The sequence below is a fragment of the Anser anser genome (genome assembly GCF_964211835.1).
Source record: "Anser anser genome assembly, chromosome: 12".
Lineage (NCBI taxonomy): Eukaryota > Metazoa > Chordata > Aves > Anseriformes > Anatidae > Anser > Anser anser.
Genome location: NC_139733.1, coordinates 5,165,205 through 5,186,132, shown reverse-complemented (window position 1 = coordinate 5,186,132; position 20,928 = coordinate 5,165,205). Strand labels below are relative to the sequence as shown.

The window sequence follows — 20,928 nt, the reverse complement described above, 5'->3', positions numbered from 1 at the left end:
TAATGCCTTTCTTGAACAAAAGCTTTAAACGCCTTTAGGTACTTCCCTTCTCAGGTGAAGAAAGTATTGATGTACAAATATACATATGGATAATCTAAACAGGGAATTTTTAGAGCATGAAATATCAGAGAGATCATTATTAGCAGTATTATTCATCAGCGTTTTTCCAATGTAGTTTGTTTCAGAGTTGCTCTTGATTTACAGATGAATAACAAAACCAGCATGCATCTTACTGAAGCAAAAGAGCATACAAAATGAGGAGAGAAAGAGCAGTGAATGAAAAAAATACAGTAAATGTTTTCGACCATGTCCAACACTGGCATAAAACCTTGCAGTTCCACTGACGCTGAAGTGGTTCTGTTATCAAACACCTGGTACAGCTGAGCATCTCAGCTGATGAGAGGTTTGAGTACATGGGATACAGATGAATTGTTTCATTTCGTTCACAGGTTCTAAACCACAGAAAGAAATGAATGAATTTAAGTAGCTTAGTAAAAACATCACGTTACTTTATTTATTCTGTATACAGTAAAAGCTAATATATTGTTTTTTACTGCATGTTCTAACCCAGATTTTATATTTGTTATATTAAGATACTCTGTAAGAAAATAACATCTACATTAATGTCTGAAATGCAAGTGCATTTTGTACAAGAATTTATAAATATTAACAAGATAAAATTTAAAAATGCAAAATACACCATTAGCAGTTATAAATATTTAATTCTGAGGGAATGGGAATAACAGTTTCATATTCATGGAAGTCAAATTATATTAAAAGAATAAATATGTACAAAGCGTTAAGAGGACAAATGAGTATTGATTTGAGATGACTCAAAAGCTTTTCTGCTGTTCTACCTAGTCTCAATTCAATATATGACTTTTAGGTCTGAAATATCTGTTTGGTATTGATAGTGATTGGTAGGAATCTAGAAGGTGGAAACCCAAATGATAGCATTAGTTGTATTAATTCAATCCTGGCACTGTTTGTTAATATCACTGCTAATACTTAGAGCTGGACTTCATAAAGCACGTTTCACGAACACACAATGAAAGACAAAGTTTATCAAGGACCTCCTTCACTAAGCGATCTGGATGAGAGGTCATGGTATTCATTGCTTTGTCCATGGGCAATAGACCAAGATCTTCAGAAATTTATTTTAAATCCCAAATTAGGCTGCCCTTTTTTTTTTTTTGTTTAAATAGTTGGGCAGTCACCTTAGAAACTAATTCAGGGTTCAGAGCTTCTGGAAAAGGACTAAAATCTAGTTCCAGGACTCAGGGGGAGATTTCAAAGGCAGCTTGGCACTGTCTGCTTCTCACAGTTCACCAAAGGGCACTGAAAGCCCAACTCCTGTTTGTGCTCTTGAAATCACTTACCTAATGCTGACATATACAGCTTTGCTTTTGAAAGTCTCAGCTACAGCACCTAAGTCTAGATGGTTTTTTTTTGTTTGTTTTGTTTTTAATAGCTGCAGTAGTTGAACATTTCTCACAGATAAACCAAAACATTATCATATATTTATAACCTTCCTACTCTAGAGACTCCCTGGCTGGACTAGCAGGTGAAACTAAAGCATTGCAGTGGCACTGTTTGTTTTTTTTTTTTCATCCCTGAACTAGAACCTTGAGCTCTCTTATTTCATCAAGGCCAATAAAGGCCAAGACCACAACTCTCTTCTGAGGTGGTGATGAGGAAATAGCCTGAATAATTTCATTTCTCACTTCTAGGATCACCAAAACATCTGGGAAAAGATTGAATGGAAAATGAGAAAACTCCTGAGGATCAGCTTTCTAAGTAGCTCAAAAACTTACCCGGAGTGCTCCTCCTCTTGCAGACAACCGCTGCAGTAGCCATTCAGGAGGAGCTGTAATAGTTTTGCCTCCATGCTCACTGCAGCTTAAGTAACATGAACCCCAGAAGGACTGTCTCACACAGAATAAACTAAGAAAATTAACTCACAGTAATAAATTAGTAGTTTCATTTCACTTCTGAGATCCAGGCAAAGACATGAACTTAATAGGAATAAGGAATCTGTCATTTATGAACAGAATTTCCATGTGCACACATCATACAAAACACAGTCCTGCAATATCCTGCTATGGGCTAATGCAGAACAGCATCAGCAGAGCAATGACGGACATGGGGAGAAATACCCATCCCTCTGTTCACAAAGATATAGATAAGGCAGATCAGCAGGTTAGTGGTCATTCAAAGTTAACATTTTAAATGGCTAAGTGTAAAGGTATGACATATAAAAGTACTAAAACTGTAACTCCTTATGAGGAACACTTTTAGCATTGGAGGGATATCTGAAGTACTCTGTAATCACCTTAAAAGGACTATTTATGTCTTCATTCTAACTAGAACAAGGTGTTTTTTTTTTCCTTGCATCTGTCACTTAAAATAAGAAATAACAGCATGGAAAGAAGAATGCAGTATAGAAGAAAGGGTCTATGCAGACTGTGAGGCAGGCATCATAAAAAGCAAAGAATTTAATATGAGACAGGACTAAAGAAAATTCTTCCGTATAAAGAACCAAACATTCTCAACTTTGGCAGACTCCTGCATCATCAGCGGTAAATACCTGTGGATTTGACAGATAATCATAGCATCATAGCACCTTCATCAACAAATTCTCTTAAGATATTTTCCAAAACAGTAAACAACATAACAACCTAATTCTCAGGTATAAACACGCAGGCAAATGCAAGATGAACTGCACATTGTGCTATTAAGCTCCTAAGAATGATTTACAGCTAATTGCCTTTCACTGTGGAAAAAAAACCCTCCACAGCCAGGTCCACGCTAGCTTCCAAAAGCCTTAACTGCTTACCCAAACTGGGATCTGAAGCTAACAGGAATCCCAAGCACTACACTGAGCAGTTGCAGCTCAGAAGAGTTTGGGTTTAATATGCATCTTTGTTGCTGGCCAAGAGTTACAGGGGGTGAAAGCTTATGCCTCCTGCTTCTCATTACATGCTGCTGTGCCATCATAATTGCAAAACAACCTCAGGCCTTGCAGTTCTGTCATCTCCAACAGGTAGGTTAGACTTTATTTCATAAACGGAAGAATTGAGATGGGGATTTTAACATTGCAGAATTTATTCGTATTATTTTATTGTAGAATTTTAAGCCTTTTTGAGCTGGTGCACAGCTCGTGGCCCAGTACTCCAGCTGTTGCACCACAACACAAAATGCCGCAGTGTTTATTCTGGGGTCTAGAAACTGTCGGAGCTATGTGGAGTCTTCCTGGCCCTGAATTGCCCATGGAATTCTGTTTAAAGAATAAATAACACTTTACTGATTAAGATCCTTTTAAGAACAGTATCTTAGTCCCCTGATTTTCTTTGTGTGTACATCCTATTTTGCAGACATGCACACTGTTTGTTTGTTTTTAGCTACACAGACTGTACTTTCTCTCAGACCCCAAGGGTGAGGCAAACAAGACAGCAGTGCAGGGCGGCACACAATGTATTTTTTTAATTATGTTACCAGTGATGTGAAAGCAGCATGTTAAATAATATCCTTACAACAGCTGAAAAGTCTTCTTTAACAAATTTCAAGGGAAAAACATTTGCGTCTGAAGTTTCACTTAAGCAGGTGCCCAAAATGCCACTATACACAATATGCCCACTGTACACAGTTATGTCCAATGAATGACACCAGAGGGATATAAATAACTTATAAGATAACCAAGATGCCAAGGTGTGTGTCGTGTGTCTTCCTGCTCCAGGCTACACACTACAGGGAACTGACTACGTTTAGAAATGTACTTATGCTAACATGTGCTATTTTAACCTATGCATATATACACAAGTAGCTCCTAGCTCTCAACAGGTTTTCTTCACCTGTATCAGCTGCTCTTCTTCCATAGCCTACAAGGTTGTCGTAACTCCTGTCATGTTTATCTTCAGGGCAAGTTTCTTACAGTAATAGTTACATCCCACTTCCTACAGCAGTTTTATAATGGCAACCTGCTTGCATTACCTCCAAAACAAGCTGTAAAAATACATCTGAAAGCCTTCACCTCTGGTGTATATACATGGTGTGGATACATGGGCTGAAATAAGAACTGGGCAAATTCTGTCCTCCCTGGCTTTCTGGAAGAAACAACAGCACTGCCCAGTCCCCAGGGTGACACTAACTTTTCTTTGTGATAGTCTGTCTAGGAGGTAGCCCTGTTATTACAGACCAGCTCAGTAAGCATCAGATGGTTTTGGATGCATGCATTGCCACCTATCAGCCTGTTCAGAAAAGAGCCAATGTGGATAAAACCACTTTTTTTTTCTGTTCTTTGTCCCATTCCTCCATCCCTCCTCCATGAAACAAACAAACAAAAAAAAACAAACAAAAAACCTCTGAGGGAACCGACTGATGATGAAGGGAAGAAGGATTGCATATCTGCTTGGAGAGCCTCTTTGGCCTCCTCTTTACCTATAGCTGCTCTGTATTGTGACACACCAAGGAGGGGAGAAAAGGAATAGTTCAGTCATCTGCCATGAGCCAAGGTAGCAAGTTGTTAAAAACGTGGCCATTTCATTCCCACACTGTGGAGATGAAAGTTCCTTCTCAACAGCAGTGACAGTACCTTGGCAGCATGGGAGAGCTGCTCCACGTTTGCAGAGCTGGAAAAAATCGGGCTCCTTCATGGGGAAAGCAGCTGCGGAAGTTTATCTCCACCCAACAGATTCTGCAGTAATTTTAGGAGCAAAACTGGGAACAAAAACCTGACAGTCTTGTGCCTTGAAGAAATAACCTGAACAATTAGATTCATATGGAAGACACGGAGCTCTGGTGGCTGGGTGTCCAAAGCAAACACAAATACATACTAAATCCATGGTGGCCCCCTTGAACTCTAGCACGTGAGTGCTTACAAATCACTTCATTTAACCTGACTAAAGAGGCTGCCGCCTGTGACGCCGGGCTGTTAGAGCAGCTTTGAAAGGTGTTTTACAGGAGTCCTCCAAGGCAGGCAGGCAGGCAGGCAGGCTGCCCCCCTGAGCTCCTTACGCACGAGGCCTACAAGCCGCTCGCTCAGCGCAGGCCCGCGGATGAGTCAGGGTCAGCTGGACGCCGCGCGTAACCCTCGCCAAGCAACAGCGTGCGGCGGAGGCATTCCTCAGATCTGCTGACAGCAACAATCCTGCTGCCAGAAGTCAACCAAATATGTAAGCCTTCAGAGTACAGCATTTCCTTAGACACTCAGAACGTCTATTCTCTATTACTCCTCGTAGCAATTACATCAGGCAACCTCACATTCACTTGTCAGGAAATGCCAGCGTGCTCCATGAAAAACATGTAAGGTGGCATTTTAGCACTATTGCAAATGACAGTTTAGGGTCAGCAGCTGGCCACAGCTGAAGTAAACTGTACAGAGGAGAATTTTTACAGTGCTAGCAATAAAAAGGGCTCTGCCACAAATGTTAGTAGCAGTTTTCTCTGAAGTAAAGCTATGGTTAAGCTCTCAGTGGATAAGGAGGGTGTTGTCTTGAATGCCTGTCCATATATGCACACTATGTATTGAAGGCCTACAAAAGATCTGATTGTTCCAATTTAAAGTCCCTGTCTTGCTTTTGCACTTCACTATGCTGAAAAATAAAAGCATGAAATATTTTATATTCATCACCACAATGGCTGGGAGAGGGTCAGAAGCTCAGAGATGCAGCCAGGCCAGGCCAGCGCTGCTCTTACCCGTGAGGGAATTTTAACTGCAGACATTTTGCACAAGCTAATAAGGAATGTGGGCTGAGACTGCAAGAAAAAAATATGCTGAGAATTCTGTTCTAAATTCATTGAACTAAAAAATGAACATTAAATTGGGATTACATCACCACTAGAATATACAGCTAACAGGTCATATCTCTCGGTGATGGCGACGTCAGCCACAAAACTCACCACTCCACCCAGCTTTTGGAAACAAAAATAAGCACTTGTTTGGAACATTTTAAGCAGATTGAAAAATTACTTCCTCATACTCTGGTTAAATGTTCCTCTTTTTCTGATAAAAATTAAAATAAAAAGACCTTCAGTAATTAAGAAAACACACTGCAGGTCCTCTAAGTATATTACAATATTTGGAAACAGTTTCTGGAATCTTATTGAAAGGGATCTAGCCTGCTTTTGTAAAGTCTTGCTTCAGAAGAACTCCATATTACAGTACACGTATATGTCATTCTAACACAAATCCCTTCCTCTTAATTTAGAAGGTCCAGAAATGTGCAGTGCTCTGGCAGCCAAACAACATGGATATTTTTGCTTAAAGAAACCCTTCTTAATTCTTATAGAAAGAGTCTTGGCAAGCATCTGTAGCAAAGCATACATCAGGAGCTAAAATTTATATTACACTTAAGAGAAACTGCCTGATGGCTCCTCCACGCTGACACTGCAACTATGCCATTTGGGGGGGGGGTGGAGGGTAAACTCTGCTTTAAAATTAATTGTTTAATGTAGGAGTCAGCTCAGTAAACAAAGTCAGATGATTTGCCCTCGTGTAAAACATCACATCAGGTCTCTGTCAACTGTTAGCAGTTCCACCTCCCTTGGGGAGGTCTTTGCTTCTCGCTGACCACGCTCTCTGAGATTGTCTCAGAGCCCATATGGTTTAGCAAGATAGTGGCAGTGCTTCACGAGAACATCACTAAAGTATTTCAATTTGAAAGACAAACATATTTGTGCAACTAAAGCATCTATTCAACAGAAAACACCCTTTGTGCTTTCTGGTCCATGAGGACTTCACACAGTTCTCTGGCCCCACAGCCATAAAAACGCACCCAGATGTAAAAGCTGCACTGCTGCGGGCGTACTGCTTCCCGATGTGCTCTCTACAGCCCCCCCAGCCATCTGAGGAGGGCAAACCTGCTCTCTGTTTCAGGGTCAGAAAGGCCTGGTTCCTGAAGTCATTGGATAAAATCTCTCAGCTAGCCAGGCTTCATCTCACTCGGGGTACGGCAAGTGTTTCTCAAGTTGGGTTTGTCGGAATTTGGCAGATGAAGGTCACATCCAGAGGAGGGACTAAGATACTGCACAGACATAATTTAATGTCACAGAAGTGCCTTCCAGAGCTGTTCCACCATTGCTCAGCTAATAGGGTGGCTATTTAAAGAAAGCAAGCTCTTTCTTTACAGCGATACAATCATTTTGAACAGGACTGCTGTGTGACCAGCTTGGGTCACAAATTTTTCTATTCTTATTTAGGGAACAAAGACCATCAAGTTATTTCTGCACAACTGAATAAATCAATTAAAATATTAATTTCCAGTTCTATCTGGAAGTATTCTTGAGGATTCGAGTACCCATCAGAACCAAACCAAAGGTGCCACAACGCTCAGGAAGTGCTGAGTACTTTGGTATTAAATCTCTGGACTATTTTCATTTCAGTGCATGCCCACAAACCTTTATTTCTTTTAAGTCACCAATAAGAGGGAGTGTCTGCTCTGTGCTGTCAGGACAGAGGCACAAGGTAGTTTCTCTGCCCTTAGTAAAACAGGACTCTGACATGTACCAGCAGGCAAGGCGACCCCTCTCATTAGGCGTTCCAGGTGCATGAAAAACAGGCAGGCAGTTTTTCCTCTAGGAACTGGAGAAGTTAAAACACACCAGATTTTAGCTGCAAAATATCATGTAGGCACACTCAGGATCTAGGTAAGTGTGGAAGGGGGTGTCTGCAGCCTTACCTCAGTACGGTCAGTGATAAGTAGACTGCTCACAAGATGCAGTCACAAAGATACATACCACAACATATTACACAGCATTTCTAAATTCTCCTTCCTGCAGAAATAGCCACTTTTGCATTTCTTGTTAGATTATAGCCGATGACTTTACAACATTAGATCAGCTCATTATTTGACCAAGTAACCTCTGTGCATTTCTGTTTTCAACTTTGCTTACTGTTACAGATCAAACACAATTTATCCTCCTCTTCCTACCCACAAGCTTTTGCCAGTGTTTATGCCATAAGTATGCCCCAAAAGTAGATATTTTCTTTACCCAGGAAGCAGAAAGAATTATTTTTCAGACTCCACAGTTATCTTGCACGCTGGCTGATGCCACCCAGAGCATACAGTACTTTTTGCAGCAAGATTCAGTAAGTGATGACACTGGTAGTCTGCAGATTGTACTCTGATCAGCAGTTTGTATGAAATGAAGAACCAAGGTTGCAGGCTGGCTGGCGAACAACAATTATGAAAGAAACTCATACTACATATCCGTAGGCCACAAAAATATGATCACTTGTCCCCTTTGACAAATATCCTTGTTTTCTGTACTGGTTTGTTGTGTGAAGTTCATGCAGCAACCTCATTTTTCATCTCCTGCACCCTAAATTCAATGCTGGTTACATGAGAAACAAATGTATGCTTGGCTATCATTCTAATCCAAGCAACAGACAGATCAGCAGAAAATTTACCTACCTAGTGAGTCCTGTAGCTAACTTTTTATGTACCCAGGAGCCAGTGATGCTTACGCCCAGACATGGAAGGACACACATTCAGCTACCTTGCTGCAACTATCTTAACATAGCAGGAGGAATAATGCCCAAACCAGCGCTAGTGAAACACTACTTGTCACTGTTCTCAACTTTTTGCTTTTCCCCTGCATTGCCATGTGTTGCTACTTGAGCCTATCCTTGACACCGAAAGAAGGCAGGCTGCATCTTCAGGGGAAAAATCAGGCACATTGGACCCAATTCTACAAGTCTGCAGTGAGAGAAGCCACAAAATGGTCTGAAGTAACAGCTCAAGCCCGGGGGGGAGGAAACATCGTTTGGCCCAGGAACCGATAGACTTAAGCTTCAGACCTCCTTCCTGGGGTCTCCACATAGGCAGCTACATAGAAAGCTGCTCCTACGAGCAAGCTACGTGCTAGGGTAGAGTTTTTCTCTGATGTGCCTCAATAACTGCATCATTGCCGCCTAAAAAAAGGTAACTACACACAATAGTTTTTGCTTGCATTTGCAGTTGTGATCACAATAAATTTTATTCAGGTGCTGTATGGAGAGAGCAAGCCACAAAGCTCCCCAGGAAGCTGACATTCTGCTAGAGAACCAAGACCAACAAAGGACCTCCAGAGAGGCCACGAAAACAGCACACGTGCAGATGACTCCAAAATCATCACATCTACTACATCTGTAGGTTTCTGGAGGGCTTTAGAATTATTCGTTTATTTTGCATGCTAATTTTTTTTTCATCCAATAAGCTATGTAATTACAGAAAAAAGGTTTACCCTTTTGATGTCCTAAAGCATGGAAAAAGAACAAGATTGTGCCTATACCATTTGATGCGTACACTTAAAAAAAAAAAAAAAACTAAGGAAAGAGTTAATATTTGATTTCCTACATCTGACCTATGTACTATTTTACATTTTCCAATTTGTTGTTCCAAGTAACCATGCTCTAGATATGAGCCTATATTTAATATAAAACACTCAGTCACTAGACAGCCTTTGAATTTGAATGACAGAGTTTCCTCAATTCTATTTTAATTTCTATTGTGAAGAAAAGTGTTTAGAGTGTGGGCCTTACTAAGAGATGACAGAATATCATTTTACAGTAATTCCAATGCTTTAAAAGCTGCTAAGAAGCCTCCACTGAGATGACAGGTCTTGTGAAGCACTTCGAAATGTTGTTTCATCCATTCTAGACAGGTTTAAGATAAGAAAATTCATATAATAAGATCATATATTTACAACACAGGCTAACTTGTTGAAGTATTTCTGTAATCACATTATCCAGAATTTGGTAAGACTTGCAGGATGGTCTTTCTGAGCTGAGATCTTTTTAGTTTGTTATGAGAACCAGAAAATCTGGGAGGACATTCTTGCAGGATGGGATCGTTCTTTTTATCTGCAGTCCGTCTATCAAGTTATCTGAAATTCTCTAGCAAGACAGAGCATTAGCTTCCTTTAAAAACACTGAGCTCAGGAAAGCGGAAACAGCTTGGCTCAGTATTTATGAGCCAAAATAAATAAAAATGTCAGAGGAAGTGAATATTTTAAAAGATTGGGTAAACATATCCTAAGAGGGTGGCTCACTTTTCCTAGATTGTTCAAATACCCACACTTTTGTTCCATAAGAAAACAAATGAAATGGCTCTCAATGGCACAATTCTACTGTGATCACACGCAAGCCATAGAATACAGCCTCTGTTCAAGATCCTACTTGGTCAGATCACACTTGGCTATCAGCAGATGCCATTTCTTTTTATCAGTCTTTGATTCTCTTTTCTGATGACCATTTCCTTACCACGGCACGAGTAGCATCCAGTGCCTTCTTTGTGTTCTCCAAAACAACTCTCAGCTGCAAGTGTGATTTAATCCTGTTTTGATCAGCCAATTTTCTGTGGTTGAACCAACATATTAGTCCAGGGAGTAAACACAACTGTATCTACTAAAGTCTGAGCAACAGATAAGGGAGACAGAACAGCAATGTAATGATAAACCAAGGTACACAGTTCTCCAGCTTTCATTCAGTGAGTGCAACTATTTCAACATAGTTTGTCCTACTCTAATACCAAGGCTCAGTCCCAAAGGATCTTATGATACTCACTAAAGGATATCCTTCAGAAACACATATATCAATACTGTGTTCATCTTGGTTTTGAATGCTGCTTCTCCCTTTATAGATAAACACTTCTCAAACAGTCATTTCTGAGCTGTCTTAGAAAAAAACAAATAAAAGCCAACTTTCTGAATCTATCTCCACTGCTATATTTCACTGTACCCTCCAGTTTATACTCAGGAGCGATAACACAGGCTTTTTGCCCAAGCTTTGAAAACAGTTAATAGTGAGAGTCTTGAAAACGTGGATACAAGTTCACTAGAGAGCCTGGATAAAGAGACAAACTTGTTTGTTGGCAATCTGAATAAAAGCAAAGGCTACATAAACAGAAAACTCTACTCACTCACTGATTTGGTTTGCAAACTGGATTTTTATAAGAACTACCGTTTGGCTTCCAGGATGCTGTTTGTCTTGGGAGAAGCATCTGGGAAATTTTTGCTAGGCAGACACTGACATTTGTTGCAGTGGGCAGAAGTTATTCAGATCAGATATTCTGAGTGGAAGAACATGCAAAAGGATGATGTAACAGTACCCAGAAGATATAGCATTCAGATAAACAACTGGGGGTATAGCTGAGTGAAGAGAAGAAAGCTTGCAAAGCAAACATGAGGACTAACTGCATGCACAAGTGCTTCAAACTCTGATATTATTCCTGACCTCAAGCCCCAGTTATGCTATGCATCAGATGCAAGCTCGAAAACACTTCTGGTGTTGATATGCAAACATGCACACCAGGCATCTCGCTTTATTTCAGACTTCATAGATCTGACACTGCTGTAGCAAGCAGCTTGTACTAGATGCAGAAACCTCAGTAGCAATGTGAATTGCTCAGTATTAGCTCCTTTTGCATACTAATACCCTGTGTTCTTTTACAGCTGACAGCTACTTCACTTCTGTTGATTTCTGAGCACGAGTGAAGCAGAGGATGCACACAGATCTCTTCTGCAGGTTTCCTCATCTTTTCAAAAACAGGAAGGGAGCAAAGGCTGAACTGGAAAGCTAGAATTGGGATTTTGGTTCAGTCCCTTGCAGGAACAAGGACAGAAATGAAATAAAAGCTCTAGACCTACCTCGCTTCTGCAAAGGCTAAGGCAGTAGGTGTTTGGTCTGGGTCCCCTTGTAGTGAGAAGTCTGGTGTAAATGTCTGGCTTGAATGCACCTGTCTGCTCTGGAAGCCGAGAGAACACATCAACTCCAGTCCGGACTTAGGACTGCTGAATACATAAGCAAGCATGTGTGAAGAAAAGAAGTCCTCTGCATTTCTGTTCCTTTTCTGGCCTGCCTTCTACTTCAGAAATGTTTGGAATGTGAGTTTGGTGCTAATGAAGGTTGCTGGACTGACAGTTACACAGGGCACGGTCAGTGGCATGAAACGTTACCCTTATGAGCTCCGTGCTCCGCAGCCTCACACTCAGCAGCAGCTGATCCTGCTTGAGAAGCTGGCTCCAGCCTCAGGGCCTGCAGTACACACCTGCTCTGGGGTCCACTTGCTGCTGCACAAAGCCTGCCGTACCCTCCCTCGAAAGGAAAGTTGTTCCTCAGGAGGCGTTTCTGTCTCGGTCCCTTGCTTGCCAGCCAGGCTGCCAGTGGTGCAAAGGTTGCGCTGGGAACGGGATCAAGATAAGCAGTCGTGCTGCTCGGATGGAGTGAACTTGCAGACTGAGCTGCGGTTCTCTGTTTTGCTGAGTGAAGAGAATAAGAATTTCTGAAGCGTGGTGTAGCGTGAAGAGATTAACAGAGCAGCCAAGCAAGTAATGCTGGTAAGCTATAAAGTTCAGGGCAAGCACAGGGTGGGATGAAGTGACAAAACAAATGGCATTGCAGAGGAGTTGCATGACAACAGGACTGAAAGTGACACACAAACAGGGAGGGAAGGAAGGAGGAAAGAATAGCCAAGTGAAATGTAACCGGGCAATTATTTTCTTTGGCTTATTTCTTTTCCACCCAGCCTTTTATGCTTCTATTAGCAGGCTAATGTTTCTCTCACTCCAGTCCCCAAGCAAAGCTTTTGAAATTCATGTGTGCCACTGATTCAACAGCATAAAGGCATAGATAAGCTGTTCTGTGGAATACAAATACCTTCTGCTCAGACACTTAGAGCAAGCAGGGTGTCGCTCTGCCCTCCCCGTTTCCTATCACATCAGTTTTGCTGGTGATAACACATTGAAGTTTCATTTTTCCATTAGTCTATTCATCATGTTAATCAAGAGACACAAAACATCACAGTTATACTAACATGTCCTACAGACAGTATCCAACCAGTAAACTCTTATTAGCAGGAAATATTTTCCTGTTGCCCTTCACTGGAAAGAAACACATCTGAGGCCAGCCTGCTCTGGCAGCAGTTATCAAAGAAGGAAAAAGAGAGCAGTGTTTAAAAGGCAATGCTTTTTTTTTTTCTTCCTTTTTTTTTTTTCTTTTCCTCCCATTTGGAACCAAAGCCAAGCATATCTCTGGACAGAGCTCTGTGGAAGGGGCACACAGCTGAACCAACACCCTTCACTGCCCACTCCGTGTAACATATCAAACGCACGGCGGCACATGAGGCCGTTTCTTGAGCTACATTCCTCAGGCCCTGTGTTTGTTCTCTGCTGGTTGCTGCCTTCCAGGTCGTCTCAACGCGTTCTGCTCTCTGCTTAAATCTTAGGAAGATTCTGTTGGAGTGCACAACATCAGTGTGAAGCTATCTGCCTCAAGCCCGAATAGGTCATCATCATCAACCCCTTGCCTCCCAAGAAGTTGGTTTTTCTCCCCTTTCTCCTCCAGTATAATTGCATTAATTATATATATCGGTGCTGCTTAGCTGTTGTGTAACCGAGGCTTTCTGTGCCTGCAAAGTGGACTTCAGCACTGCACAACTGCTTGGGAATATTGGAAAGACTGGGAAATATATTATCATGAGTTTCCTTTTTCTGTTTGTCTGTAAATATGAGTCGTTTCCACTACCTTGATTGCTGTGATCATTACTGAAAGCTCAAAGACAGTCCAGCTTTTTTTTCCTCAGCATTTTAATAACACACAGAAGAAAGACATGGGGTGCAGCGAGCTCTATTGTGATCCATAACATATGATTACACCTATTTAAACAGAACTGTCTATTCAGCACTGCCTGCAAGACACGGTGAGATGGACATCTGATTTCACTTGAAAGGTCTCAAAACGTCTGCCAAAGACCGTATTCCGCAGATGCCACGTACACAACATGTACACATGCACAAAATCACACTTTTTCTTTCTTTTTTTTTTTTTTTTTTTAAGTATTTCTCTCTCATTGTTCAAGTATGTGAAACGCACTGGCTAATGCTGCTAGGCAGCTGTGTGAGCACAGCACTGGGAACCACGGGTTTCAGACTCTGGCGCTGCCTCTAATGTCAACTTGCCTCCGCAGCTGAACAAACCCTGCTCTCCCGCCCTCTCCCTCAGTCTTTCCATCTGGAAAAATGAAGACATTTGCATCTGTCCTGTGGGTGCCTGTGCTATGCATATAAATCAGTAAATGTTTATAGAAATGATTTGAAAATGTAAAGTTATGCATTTCTGATTTAAGGCATTTATTTGTGTTTTTCTGTGGATCAACACAAAACAGCAGAACCCCTAACTCAACTTCTTAAAGATCTGACCCAGAGTTCATGAAACTGGGTTTCCTTCGGGTTACAGCGCAGGCACCTCCTGCCTGCTATAAAACACAAAGGGGCTCTCACCGCAACTTCAGATGAACACCTAGCAGAGGAGGAATATGACACCAGAAGGCAGGGGGCTCAGCTCTCCTCCCTGTTTCTCAAAACCACGTCTCAGTTGGGAGCCTCAGGGTGCCACTACAGCTGTCAGCACCCACATCAGCACCTCTTCTACACAGTGCTGCCACACGCTAGGCACCTCCAGACCTTCGGACAGCATCGGCCTGGTGCAGGACCCACTGTTCACAGGGAAAACTTCACTGAGCCTTCTATTCTAACAGAGGCTAAAACCTTTCCCAAACTGCTTGTTCTTTGCATAAGTTAGGCCTGGGATATTTTTTATTTTTATTTTTTAGAGACCAAAAAGAACGAGGAGTGTAGACTAAACTGAATTCAGCAGGATTTTTCGCTTTGGCCAATCTGGCTGTTGAGGAAGTAGCCAATTATGGTGTTTCTCACAAGGGGCATAGATGCATTGTTCTGATGAAAAGCAACTATCTGTTAAAAAAAAAAAACAAACCAAAACACTATTTTTTCCCCTTCCGTCTTCCTTCTTATCCTTCAAGAAATAATTTTCCCATAGATGCAGCACAGCAGCCAGATAGCCCTCTGCACTTGGGCAAATCTGAATTTTCTCCTTCTGAAGGAGACCCCTCTAAAAAATGCAGTGGCTTCTGCCTGGGGGAAGTCCCAAAACAGGACCGAGCTTGCCTGCAATTATTTGTTTCCTTAAAACAAAAATCCTGAAAAATGTAATTTCCTTTGGAGGCTGTTGGCTACTCTGAAGACTAAGCACTGGGGAAGCATTAGGTCAAACTACGGGGAGAGCAGCAGCACAGTTGTGTAATTTGCCTGTTTAAATTTGCAGCTCCCTCCAAGCACAATTGATCCCCCTTCTCCACCTCCACTAAGGGTGCATTTCTCGTTGTGGCAGTGTTGCTATTTACAGGTAAGAGACTTAAGACATTACAGCTGCCCACGCAACCCCCAGCGGTACACGGCAGAAACAGCCTTGCCCTTGCTTCATCGCAGCCGCCTGGCTCGCGGCACTGCCCCAGCGTGAGCCTGGCCTTTGTTCCTGAGCAGCACGAGAGCAGAGCAGGAGCAGTTCCGAAGAGCCCGACACACCGCTCGGCACTCGCGCAGACTAGCGACATCCCGCCTGTGCATTAAAGCAAACCCAGTATTATTTACATCTGAAAAACCTAAGTTTGTTGGCAGCGTAATGAAAAAACGCTCCAGCTTCCTGCAGTTGCTGATGCGGTGTTTGCCCTTCACTGTTTCAAACTGGCACCGGTGTGTATGTAAATTGAGGGTTTATTGCTGCACTGCTGTTCAGCATGGGGGCCATTCGCTTTTTACTAGAGTTCCTCTGGCATAAAGAGCATGACTTGACTAGCAATAATACGAGACAGGCCTTGGCTCTACCCACTCCAAACCGAACGACTTCGTTAAGCAGGATGTAAGTCCCCCAGGCTCCCGCCTCAATTTCTGTACCGTGTAAGAAACTTTTACATCCGATGCGAACAATCCTTCCTGTCCAGACTACAGTAAAGCCAAAACCACACATGCGAAAGGCTCCAGGTCTTCAAACATGTAATCACATATATAACTAAAAGCACAAATTCTTTAACTCTAATGAAGCTATGCATTTATAGATTCAAGGCCTATACTTTTTATCTTAAGATGCAAAATAATACCCTTTATTCTCATTTAATTTAGAAAAAAACGTTTACGTCAGAAGACTTAGGAAAAAATAGAGAAATGCTTCTAAGTGGTACCATCTTTAAAACTAAAGGATAACTTGGTGAAAGAAAAAGTCATTCTTAGTAATATTTAAAGGTACTTTTGTCTTCATCAAGCACTTCTAAAAGAGCTGGATTCAGGAGTTTCTCACCCGAAGCCTGCCCACGGGTGCTGCACGCTGACTTCCCCTGGGACCAGCGGTGCCTTGTTCAGGCGCCCAGCATGTACACGGGCGGACACTTTCCAAAGCCCTGACCTGAGCAGTGAAAAGAGAAGTGCCACACGTGGCCTGCTGGGCTGCGCAGAACTACACACACGGAAAGCACCGGGAGGAACAGGACAGTTGGTGTTTACAGAGACCAAGCCGAATCACTCTGCCTGTGACCTTCTCAAAGCTGCAAACGCTCTCACCCCCAAATACCCTTTAATCCGCTGATGCAACGCCACTGACACCTCTCCGTCTGCTTAACCACGTTCCATATTTAGAAGTCAGCCTCGTTCAACCCCCCCATCTGACAGCCAGCGGGCTTTCACAGCCTACAGAACTTGCACCCAAACTCACAGGTGCCATGCCATCCCTAGCAGATACGTTTGTAGCAATGAGAGTATGATAAGTCAAGGCATTTTTCACTGTATTTATGTAGAATGTCATAAAACAGCCATCTGGCTATGAATTTTAACTTCAACTAGCCACGCTAGGCTTATGATTTAAGGGATTTTTTCATTCTTTTACTTCTAACTGTATGTAGGCATTACAAGATCCATTAGAAGACCACCTCCAGATCCCACTACTGTGTAAGGGCTACAAGCACTGACATCTTGACAAGCAGCACGTACGAGAGGTTTTGTTTTCAAATGGGAATCTTGCAGCTTCCTGTCCGGGGTGCTGGCTGTGGTGGCAGGTCAGATTTCTGCTTCGCTGCTTCTGACCATTCATCAACTTTGGCAGAACACAGTCAAATCAAATGCAAAGCAATTTAACGTATCGGTTACTCGGAAAAAATAGGAACGATTAATATCCCATTAAACTAAAAAGACACTAGATTAGTATCTTTTAAATCCAACGACACTGACAGGAATTAACAAATATGTTTTACAAAAATGTTAAGCACATGAAATGTGTCATATGCTAAGAGGTATAAAAAATAAATGACCTCCCCGCCCCCCAACTCCCAACTATTTCATCCCCATGCTCCAGCTCTCCATTATACAACCCCAGAACAACTATACACACAGGCCAGCCTCAGAGACGTGGTATGAGACCTATCTCAAGAATCTATCTGCATTTCTGCCCTATGGGTCCATGCTTTTCTGTGTACAAGACAGACACGGGACTGGCTTTTTAAAAACTCAAAACATCCTCAGGGTTTACATTAAAACCCCTCCTTTAACAGCCGCACAGACTGCATGCGATTCTACAGAAAGATTTCACTCCCCAAGATATTCTGCTGCCTCTGCTGTAGGACCGCTTATTGTTCTGATGATTTATTTTAAAGCAGATGCTCAGAGGAGAATTAAATACATTGAGCAACAAAATCCACAGAAATTCACCAGAAGGGATCCGGGGTGGGCGCAGACTTGATTGACTAAATGCAAATAAGAAAGCTGAACCTACAGTCTGGAATCAACGCTCGCAATCTGCATAACACAGTACATCAGCTACAGTGATTAACATGCTTATTTTTTGCTGAGAACTTGATATGCATTTAAAAGAATGAAACACGACATTCTGCTAATTCTAGCAAGATAAATGGATAGCCTAGCCTTTAAAAGACTGCATTTCTATAACGTTAAGGGAAACAAAACCTTTGTACATCACTACTTCAGGCATAAGAGAAAGCTATGCAATTAGAAAACGTCATCTGCTGCACTTAGAAAGCCTTACCCCCTGCCCGATACATGCACAAAGAGAATTTATTAATATTTTCCTCTGCCGTTAGCCCGATACATTAAATCATCGTCTCTGTAGCAAAGCTACTGCTGCAGCAACTTCCTGCACTGCATCATTCACCTACCTCTGACTTCATTGTTCCACAGGCCATGAATAAATAAAATCAAACATCCAGGTGGAGCTGTCACAGTCTCCCTTTGCAGTGGATGTGCTGGAATAATACAAAAAGCGCAAGCTGGTCCTACAGGAGGATAAAGCTGGGTCAGTGCCTCGTTCTGGAGCCGGGAAGTGCAGGGCTCTTGCTGCCGGATCCGCTGTACTGCTCAGCACATTTACCTCGCGGCGCCGCGATGGGCCGGACCTCCCAGCTTCTGCTCAGCAGCGTTCATAGCCCAACGGACCCCGAGATATGCCACATCGCCACGGCAATGCTGGCCAGTAAAGCAACCTCCCAGCAAGGTCAGTGCCCTTTTCAGCCTTTCAAGATCTATCAGACAGCTTAAGCAGCAGATGCTAAACTGTAGAGATGTGATGATGCTACGTGCTCTCCCCCAGGACTAAATTACTTTCTAAATTTGGTACTAATTCTCAGGTAATATTAAATTCCTCAGCCACTCAGCCCCAAACAGGGTATACTACTGACTCCCTCAGTACTTCTTGAACTCTGCCCATTGCCTCTGCCAGACTTTGGTGTGTCACTGGACGTGCTGAATGCCCGCAGCTCTGCCTACCTCTGTCAACAGAATGCAGGGCTCAGCACCTTGCACTGAAAAACCCAGTGCACAGGCTTCTCCAGACTTCCAAGGAAACAAGGTTTCACATCTCTTTGCAGCAAAAGTATCTCCTTTTAACACTGAAATGCACATTCAGTGCTTGCTGTTACTGTGGCGTTTTAATGCATCTTGAAATAAAACCCAAAGCGCTGGCTAGATTGCTGATATTTCTTTGTGCATGGCAGCTCAAACCAGTTTAGGGCTTAACATCATAAATTCCATTAAAAAGCAACAGTGTTTACATGATATACCTAACTCATGAAACTAGAGCTAAGCTTTCACTTAGCTCACTAGCTGCCACGGTTTATACAACAGCAAATCACAAGACAACTAACAAAAAAACATAGAACAAGATCTGTTCAACTAAATGCCAAATCTTTTCCACTATTTTTACACAGGGGCTTGGATATACCTTGAAAAGGTAAATTTTGAAAAAAATATTTCCTAACTACATTTCTGGAGTTTTGCATACATCCGTAGTGAGTGGTGGATTAGGAACTTCAGATAAGGAAGCATCCTTATCCCTGTTTGGGATGGGATTGCAGTGAGCTCAGCCAGCCAGAACTTGGGGCCCAAGGGTTTTTCCTTGGATTTAGGAAAAGGATTGGAAGAATTATCATGTACTGCTTCACTTCCCTTCCTGTTTACCAGACTCGTCTGATCATGAAATTACTAGATTTCAGTCAGGTCTGTTAGTTGTCTCGGATAGCATTAGTAATGGTTGCTCCCAAAAGGAGTCTGTCAGCTGAGCAGGATGGGAAGCTCTTTCAATAGAGGAGAAGCATGACAAAAGTGACATGTAACTGAGGGCAGTCAGGGCTTTTCCCTTCTGACAATCTATACCTTGTGAGCTACTGTGCGGTATCTGGACACCAGGCCGCCACACCTCACCCCCTCTATCAATCAGTGCACCCTGGCCTCCCTCGTGCACCCGCTCCCCCCGTTCCTTCCTCACTGGGGGGACAACTTCCCAGGCTGCTGCACGGGGACCCGCTGCTCCCCGCACGCTCCCTTCCACCTTTCCAACCTTTTGGTTCACCTCTGCAGAGACACACGAGGCAGATGCTTTTTATGAGACAGAAATAGAGCATTCAAAGGGCAGGAGTGCTGACGCGCAATTTTGGGCGAATTCCTTATGCAGCCAAGTGAGCTCGCTGTAGAGCGAAGGCTGTGAGCAGCCAGCACGTTTCCAAAATGTAAACGTGGCCACACAAAACCATTAAAAAGATAATTCACCCAGCACAGGAAATTCAAAAGGACTACAAGGGTACACGAGCATGGCTGTGTGTTCGTCTCCCATCTCGCTTTCTTCAGCACTCCCACTCGCTCCTTCAGCACCAGGCCAGCATCTCCAGAGCAGCCAGGAGCTCCCCGCTGCCTCAGAGGGCAGCGTGGCCAGAGGGACACCTCTCAGCACAGAAATCACCTGTGACGGTTCACCTGCTCTATGGTTCCTTCATCAACTCTGCCATATAACGTGTCATCAAATAAGAGAGCTCTCTCCCAGAGTTCAAGGTCAAAATACAGATAAACCCAAATCTCACGCGGAGCTTCACCATGAACAAAAGGCCTTGCAGGCTAGGGCGACCTCCTGCACACAGGCCTCGTATCGTTGCCTCTGGAATTTCTTTCCAGCAAAGAGGTGAAAAAATGACAGAAAAAGCAATGTCTAAATTCGAAGTCTGAGTGTGCTGCCTCTCCAAAATACACATGAGAAGTCCGTAACAGCTTGCTTCAGTTTTCCCTGTGGAAAAATGGGAGATAATTTCCTCTCCCTTCTGTTACACGCTTCTGAAATTGTCAAGGCAAAGATGCTGAATAAGTAAAGAATACCATCGAAGTTCATACTGCTATGAACAGTTTATATTGCCCTCTCACTGATAAAATCATGAAGACTGCCAGCCTGCATGCTTCAAGACCAGCTGGAGCTGGGAAGAAATCTCCTCATATGAGGCTGTCTGATTATCTGGCTGGGGGACGGCGTTCATCCTTTTACTATATTAGACCTCAAGAAATGCTAGTCTGATAAATTTTACATTTTTGGGAATAGCTCAGTGTCTTTGTGTTATTTTTCCCGTGCTGCTGAACTTATTTTGCAAGATGGAGGAGCCATCATTTTGTAAACGTTGATTTAATTCTCCTGCTCTTTTTCTACTTGAAACCTCCTAATAGCACAAGTGGCCTCAGCCTGGCTTAAACCAAATGAGCTGTGATGTCATGACGAGGATTTTGACCTTCAGAGACAGAAAACACCATTCCGTGGAACTCAAGCATGTGGGATGAGGC

The 20,928-nt window shown here is 42.7% G+C and overlaps 1 protein-coding gene across 19 annotated transcripts in view; it reads right to left on the bottom strand.

Moving 5' to 3' along the window:
* The window catches only part of IQSEC1 (IQ motif and Sec7 domain ArfGEF 1), a 349,048-nt gene that overhangs the window by 86,696 nt on the left and 241,424 nt on the right, over nucleotides 1-20,928 (bottom strand). Inside the window, exon 1 of one of the 19 annotated variants that reach the window (XM_083796397.1) lies at nucleotides 11,626-12,934. The exons of the other annotated variants lie outside the window; for them this stretch is intronic. Coding sequence (XP_083652523.1) covers nucleotides 11,626-11,789 — 164 coding nt within the window. The 5' untranslated portion in view covers nucleotides 11,790-12,934. Of the gene's footprint in view, nucleotides 1-11,625; nucleotides 12,935-20,928 lie in introns of those variants that run through there. 19 annotated transcript variants of the gene reach the window in all.